Source organism: Neltuma alba, unplaced genomic scaffold, assembly GCF_004799145.2.
Source record: "Neltuma alba isolate B1F8T4 unplaced genomic scaffold, ASM479914v2 tig00003850_pilon, whole genome shotgun sequence".
NCBI lineage: Eukaryota > Viridiplantae > Streptophyta > Magnoliopsida > Fabales > Fabaceae > Neltuma > Neltuma alba.
In genome coordinates, this window is record NW_021633446.1 from 6,919 (window position 1) to 13,665 (window position 6,747).

Below are 6,747 nucleotides of genomic sequence, written 5' to 3' on the forward strand. Positions count from 1 at the left end.
AAAATCAGTATAACATATATATGATACAATCATTTTAGCCGAGCCAACTCACACATCCAAACTATTCCTCTCTTCTTTAATTGTTCACAACAACGGCGACAGCTTATACTAGAGAACTTCTGGCTCACGTATGGGGAGTGCTGCAAGATTATTTGATGACAATGATAGACTTGAGTTTCAAGTTTCAAAATTTCCACCACGCTCATTGTTTCATATATACTTTCATCATCCCTTCTCTCTCTCTTCATTTCCTCTTTTTACTTTCTTGAGGCATATCCGCTGTTTCTTTATTTCTCTTGTTTCTGTCTGCCTCGTTGAGCGGGTCGCTGCCAATGGTAGCTCCACTTTTGCCAAAATAAAGAGAAGCCTAATTACAGGTTTAAGGAAGAAATTTTCTGGGATGCCTTTATGACCTTGGGTGAGATTGCTAAAAATATGTCTTAAAAGCGCTCAACATAACAATGACCTAGTATTAATTGCTTGATTTGAACGGAAAAATTCAAGGAATAAGAAGAGGATGAGACGAGAGGTTTCAAAGGTGGGGTTTTTGTTCATTCTTCCTCATTTTTCAAGGTCTGCTCGCTGCTCACTCTCTTTCATCCCCACCTTCATGTTGTTTTCCATTTTTATTTTTCGCTGTTTTTCTCACCGTCTTCTTCTTCATTACAAAGTTTTTGGAGAAGTTACCCGTTCGGAACCCAACGAGGCAACGACTTTAGGTGAGTCCAGCTTCTTATGGCATTAATGATTATAGGCAGGCTTTTAATAGATTAGGTTCGTATTTATCTTTTCCCTCGCAGTCTATTCCTATCTATAAGTGGCTTGTATTCTAAGCCCACAGATCAATAAATGTATTAATTTTTTTTTTCATATTTGTCCTTATTCAAGAAAGGGTACTAAAGATATATTTTATAGTTTTTCTCACTTATTTACTTTATCTCTCTTTGTATTTATTAAATCAGTAAGAGTAAAATTGGAGAAAGCTCATTAATTATGCTCTACAAGCAACTTATATTTAAAAACAAATTTTTTCTATACAAGTGACATGTAAATAGAAATTGAGTAGTATTTAGTTGCTTATAGAATCCAATCACCATGATTACAATAAAGATAATTTTTAACCTTTATCTAAAGAAAAGGTTATTCTCCCTTTGTCAACATGTCTATGCTAGGTTGACAGATACATTTATGTTCTATTAACAAACCGTCTATTTACTCAGTTAAATTTCTTGACTAGCACATTTTTATCAATAGTTCACAGATTAATTTAACTATCTCAAGTTTAAACTAATCAAACAATCAATCCTAATGATGGCCAGTCACAAGGAAGCATTAAGCACAAGGTAAAAACAACTGAATATTATCATTAATACTCAAGAGATAGTAAATCCAAGTCTCAATCCATATAATAGATCAAATAACCTTAGAAAAACTGATTTAGCTATACATGTTTAGTAAGAAGTCACAACTATAAGAATAGCTATTAGCCATTACAGAAACAAGAAGGGAAGAAGAAGGAAACCCAGAAAAATCGAGTAAAAATCTTCAAATCTCTTCTAGCTTCGAGCCCAAAGATTTCAAGCCTCTAAAGCTTTAAACCCTAGCATAGCAAGCCTCTAAAATTGCCCCAAAGCCGAAGTGTGTATGGCAAAACCGAGTCTCCCCCTGTATATGCCCTAATTTTTAATTTACATCATAAAACGCACAGCTGCGAGGGGTCAGGCGCCGCGACGTATGTTGTCATCCACCGTGGCGGATTACACAGAATGGCTTTCCTGGAAGTAGCTTTGGCACTGAGGCGTGTGTGATCATAGGCCACGGCGGATTACACCGAACAGGGGCTCCTTTGGGATAGCTTGGGCGCCGCGGTGAATATGGTTAGGAGCCGTGGTGTCTCACACAGAAGTGCACTCCTTCCTCTCTATTAAAGCTATTGTGGCATTTGTTCCCATGCGCCGCGGTGATTGGTCTCTTTTTAGCCTCTCCACTTCTGGTCTCCATTCCTTACTCACTTCAGGCTTTTTCCTACAAAATTGACTTCCAAACCAAACAAAAGAGCACTAAAACAAGTTGAATGAATAGGAATTTTGAGAGGTTATTAGAGGTTTCCAAGAACTAATTGATTCATCAGAGGAAGGTTCTAGAGGAAGAAGAAGAAATTGGATCAGATGGCAGAGCAGATAACCAAGGAAAACTCTCTCTATGACATCTCTTTCTTTCTGGTTTTTAGGGTCAAGTCTCTAAGACAGCTCTTACATGTGCAGATACTCAAACATTGCCTTAAATGAGGGTCAAAAAATCATATAAAAGTCTTTTCAAAAAAATGTCTAAAAATCTCTTCTTTTATGCATTTATCTAATTATCACTCTTCCGATTCTAAATATAAAACCCATTTTATAATGTAATTTATGCTACAAAATGGGTTTTATATATTGGACAGTTGCTCGAAATATTTTCATGCATGTTATGGCGTTTTGCTTCCCGTCTCTTTGGACGTTAGTAGGAGGACGGGTCAAAGGTAGTTAATGAACACTTTGAACTGGGTCGACTTTAAGATGGCCTCTCGGCCACTCGGGTCAAATTATCTCGCGGATGGCTATAACGAAGTTGCTGAGAAATTAATTTTCCTAATTAAAATAATCAATGGTAAGCATCGTTCATCTAGAACTTGCAAACATGCGAGTCCACATCTAGTTTAGACTATTTTTTATTAAGTTTAAATTATTTAAATTTTATATCACACTTTAAAAAAGCATAATGAAATGCTGTCATTTAATTACTATTCCTTAAATTTTTATTTAACATAGAAATAAAAGCTCAACTATTAAATACTAAAAACTTGAATAACATAAATTAAGTTGTTATTTACGAAATAATTATATTATGCCGCATGTTTTCATCATTAAAACGATTGCGAGAAGTATTCAAAGACGAAGTATTTGGTCTTTCTCAAAATTTCTAGGTTCAACCTTCAATGGATTCTTCAGCGAACGCGCGAGACAGCTGGCTGGACCGGAACATTTCATCAGGCTTGAATCAATCAAAGCATGCTTATGCTTTCTTTCTGCAGGCTGACATCATTTAGTTAGTTCATAGGCACGTTCATTAGCTAAAATAACTGTATAAATAAAGCTAAGGTGGCAGCAATCAAGAACCAGCTCGAAACTAACTAGCTAGTTTCTTAATTATTTCTTCACTTTTCCTACCGCATGTATATCAGATGGCGAACCCAAATTACTATTGCTACGGCTTCCTCATTATGATTTCTCCGGTTGTGTTGTTAATTGCTCCGATTGGTGCTGGAGATGATGATGGAGGGTCACTCCTGGGAGGGAAGAAGTTGATCATTGGACTTCCTTATGAACCAGGCCACACCCAGTTTGTGAATGTTGTGCAAATCGATCCTACTAATAACAATCAGGTCATCCATGTAAGGGGCTATTCTATTGACGTCTTCAATGATGCAATAGCGTACCTGCGTCTACATCACAATGTTTCTTTCGAGTTTAGAGCTTTCGCAGACCCCAGTGGAGGAAGCAGTGCTGGGTATTATGACGCCTTCGTCTCCCAACTTTCTGAAAAGGTTAGATGCTTTGTACACACACACACATCATCATCATCATCATCATCGAGATCTCAGTGTGTTGTTGCTGAAATAGAGAGAAAAGTACGTCCGACGTCTCTATGAACATGGGTTTCATAGGGATCGGGTTCATCCTCTCTCTCCATGTCAGCACCACTACAATTTAAGAGTTCTACTTCCATGGTTCATGTTGGTTTCACCTTACGTATATTGAGCTGACTAAAAAAAAAAAAAATCCAGAGGCGTGTCCGTTCCTCTAAGCACCAAATTAAACATAATTTTAAAGCACGATTAAAATTAAACTTGACACCAAGCTTATTAATCCAACCTAACTTTGTGTACATCCAAACAGCTCAAATATTTATGATGGTGTTGGTTAATATTTTTGCTCGACACCAACTTAATTGCTTTGCAAGTTTTATCTTACCCTTGTTTGGCTTGGAATCGCGTTTTTCTCCAATCAGGAAGTCATGGTCGGTTATATGAATGCGTTCTTCACTGTTTGCATGGCGTTCTGAATTTATTCTTCATTCTATTTGGTGCCATATAACCATCAAAACGCACAACGACATTAACTTCAACATCTTCATTTCCCTTTTCCGTTAATTAATAGTATGACGCTGTGGTGGGAGACGTGACGATTTTGGCAAGTCGGTCGAACTATGCAGATTTTACGTTACCATATAAACTAGCTAATGTGCAGATGCTTGTGAAAATCCATGATCCACGGTTGAATATGTGGAGTTTTGTACGACCGTTTAGTTGGAATCTTTGGTTGTCTATCGCTATGTTCTCTGCTTTTATAGGAGCTATCATACTATTCATGGAACGTAATGTCAGAAAAGATTCAACACTTGAAAATTCATCATGGAGGAAACGATGCATTACAGGGGGTTCTGTCCTGTGGCTTCCTGCTGTGCAAGCAGTTTTTCCAAAAAGTGAGTATTAAACCCTGCTCTCTGTCCCTCTCAATATATATACATATGGTCTCAATATATATACATATGGTTGTGTCCTCGATGTAATTTGTTTAATTGTATTATTAGCTTTCTTTTCTCCCTGAAGTAACGCTTTGATCATTTCCTCTTTCAGAGACATACATAAACATTTTAGTTTTCAGAGAAAGGATATATATATATATATATATATATAATAAAATCTATAATATGGGTTATTGGCCAGAAAAGCCTGGTAAATTTTTATATACAGGAAGTAGTAATACTCTACAAATTCTATACATTAGGTTATTCTCATCAATAAAATTTTTAATGGGAAACTTTACATATCTCCAATTTTTCTTATTACTTACAGCCATAAAAATGCATGAGAAAATGTAATTAGTTATAAGAATGAAAAGAGAAATCTATATAATTTCAACAAAATTAAGAAACGTCTATATGATTTATCTAAAAGAGTTATTTATTACTTATATTTTTATGTTCAATTATCAAATTTGCATTTGTTTACTACTTGCAGGAGAATCATTGACCAAAACTTCTTCTAGGTTTGTGCTGATGATGTGGTTGATACTGGTATTTGTGCTCATGCAAAGCTACACAGCATGCTTATCATCGATCTTAATAGTGCATGAGTTACAACCTCAGTACCTTAGTGAGAACGATGTTATAAAGGATAGCAACATTAATGTTGGATACAAAAGTGGCTCATTTGTGGGAGACTTGTTGGTCAATAAATTGACAATGGGTGATGAGTCAAGGGTGAAGAATTACTATGGCATTGAAGAATATAAGGAGGCTTTAGACAAAGGAAGCCATAATGATGGAGTCGATGCTATTTTTGATGAGTCTCCCTACTTTAAGACCTTCCTCCACCGGTATGGCTCCAAGAATTATGCCGTGGTTGGAACTAGTCTCCATTATGGTGGATTTGGTTTTGTGAGTTTCTATCTCTATTTTTTGGTTTGTTTATACACTTAATTTTTTTATATTTGTATTTTTTAAAACTTAGAGTTGAAAGTTTGTTTTGAAGGTTTCTATATTTTACCTTTAAAAAAAAAAGAAATTATTTTTTAAAATATAACATTTAAAACAAATCCAAATCATTTATGCTTTCTAAATTCAGATATATTGACAATATAATACATAGCTAGCGTTGTTGTTGTAACAGCAGCAGGGTAAGTGTGCTTCTCTTGTCGTCTCATTTATATTTAAGGCTGCCATTTGTGACATGTCTCCGTTGAATCATTTGAATGATTTTTCAGGCATTTCGTAAGGGCTCCAACTTAACCGCATACTTTTCTGAAGCCATATTAAATATCACCGAGAGTAATGTAATAATGAAAAGGATTGAGGAGACATATTTTGGAGACAGCGATGATGATGATGGAAAAGAAGACCTATATAATTCACCATCACATGACGTTAGTCCCAGTCTTACTGCTTACAGCTTTGCAGGTTTGTTCGTGGTGATTGGGATTCTTTCACTGTTGGCTTTGCTAGTCTCTGAAATGCTCGCAAAGGTTGATAGCCAACGATTACTGAGTCCGAGTTCTGCAAGATTAAGTCCATTAGAGGAAGGTTCTGAAACAAGAAATAATGTTGACGAAGAATGTTCTGCAGACACACAAAATATCGGATCAGAAAATGGAGGAGATAATAAAACATTGCCCGTGTAAATGTGTGCGCGTGCGCGCGCAGTGATGGCAGATATTAGTTTTAGGCTGTAAAAAGTAACGTTCGAGTTTTTTATTAGAGTTGAGGTCTATGATACCATGTCTGGATTCTTTTTTTTTCTTGTGAGTTATTTGCATTATTTTCTTGTCCAAAAACAGTTACAATGGCTTTAATAATTATTCAAGTAGGAAAGGAAAATATGTTATACCTTCAGTCCTTAACATAATAATTAGTCCTTAATATAAGAATTAGTTTGACTTTCAATTTAGTCCTAAATATAATACATTAATCTACTTTCTCTCTCATATTTATTTATTTTTTAAAGTAATCCTTGTAATAATTGCACATATTAAATATTGAATCAAATAGTAGTTTTAGTTAATACATGATTGATGAGAAAGTAACAATAACGAAAGAGAGAAGATCGCTGCCAATGGAGACTGAAACTCTCTCCAAAACTGGTGGTGGCGGTGGCATCCAAGAGGATGGTGACCCAACCAAACGGCGAAAGAAAAAATACAAGAACGTGAG

The 6,747-nt window shown here is 35.7% G+C and overlaps 1 protein-coding gene across 1 annotated transcript; it reads left to right on the forward strand.

The window, feature by feature from the left end:
- Window positions 1-4,267: 4,267 nt before the first annotated feature.
- On the forward strand, window positions 4,268-6,232 carry LOC114742657 (glutamate receptor 2.9-like). The gene is made up of 3 exons (XM_028930871.1): window positions 4,268-4,521; window positions 5,060-5,478; window positions 5,805-6,232. Exons 1-3 carry the CDS (start codon window positions 4,287-4,289, stop codon window positions 6,216-6,218), a joined length of 1,068 nt encoding a protein of 355 aa, XP_028786704.1. The 5' UTR covers window positions 4,268-4,286; the 3' UTR covers window positions 6,219-6,232.
- The last annotated feature ends 515 nt before the right edge of the window (window positions 6,233-6,747 follow it).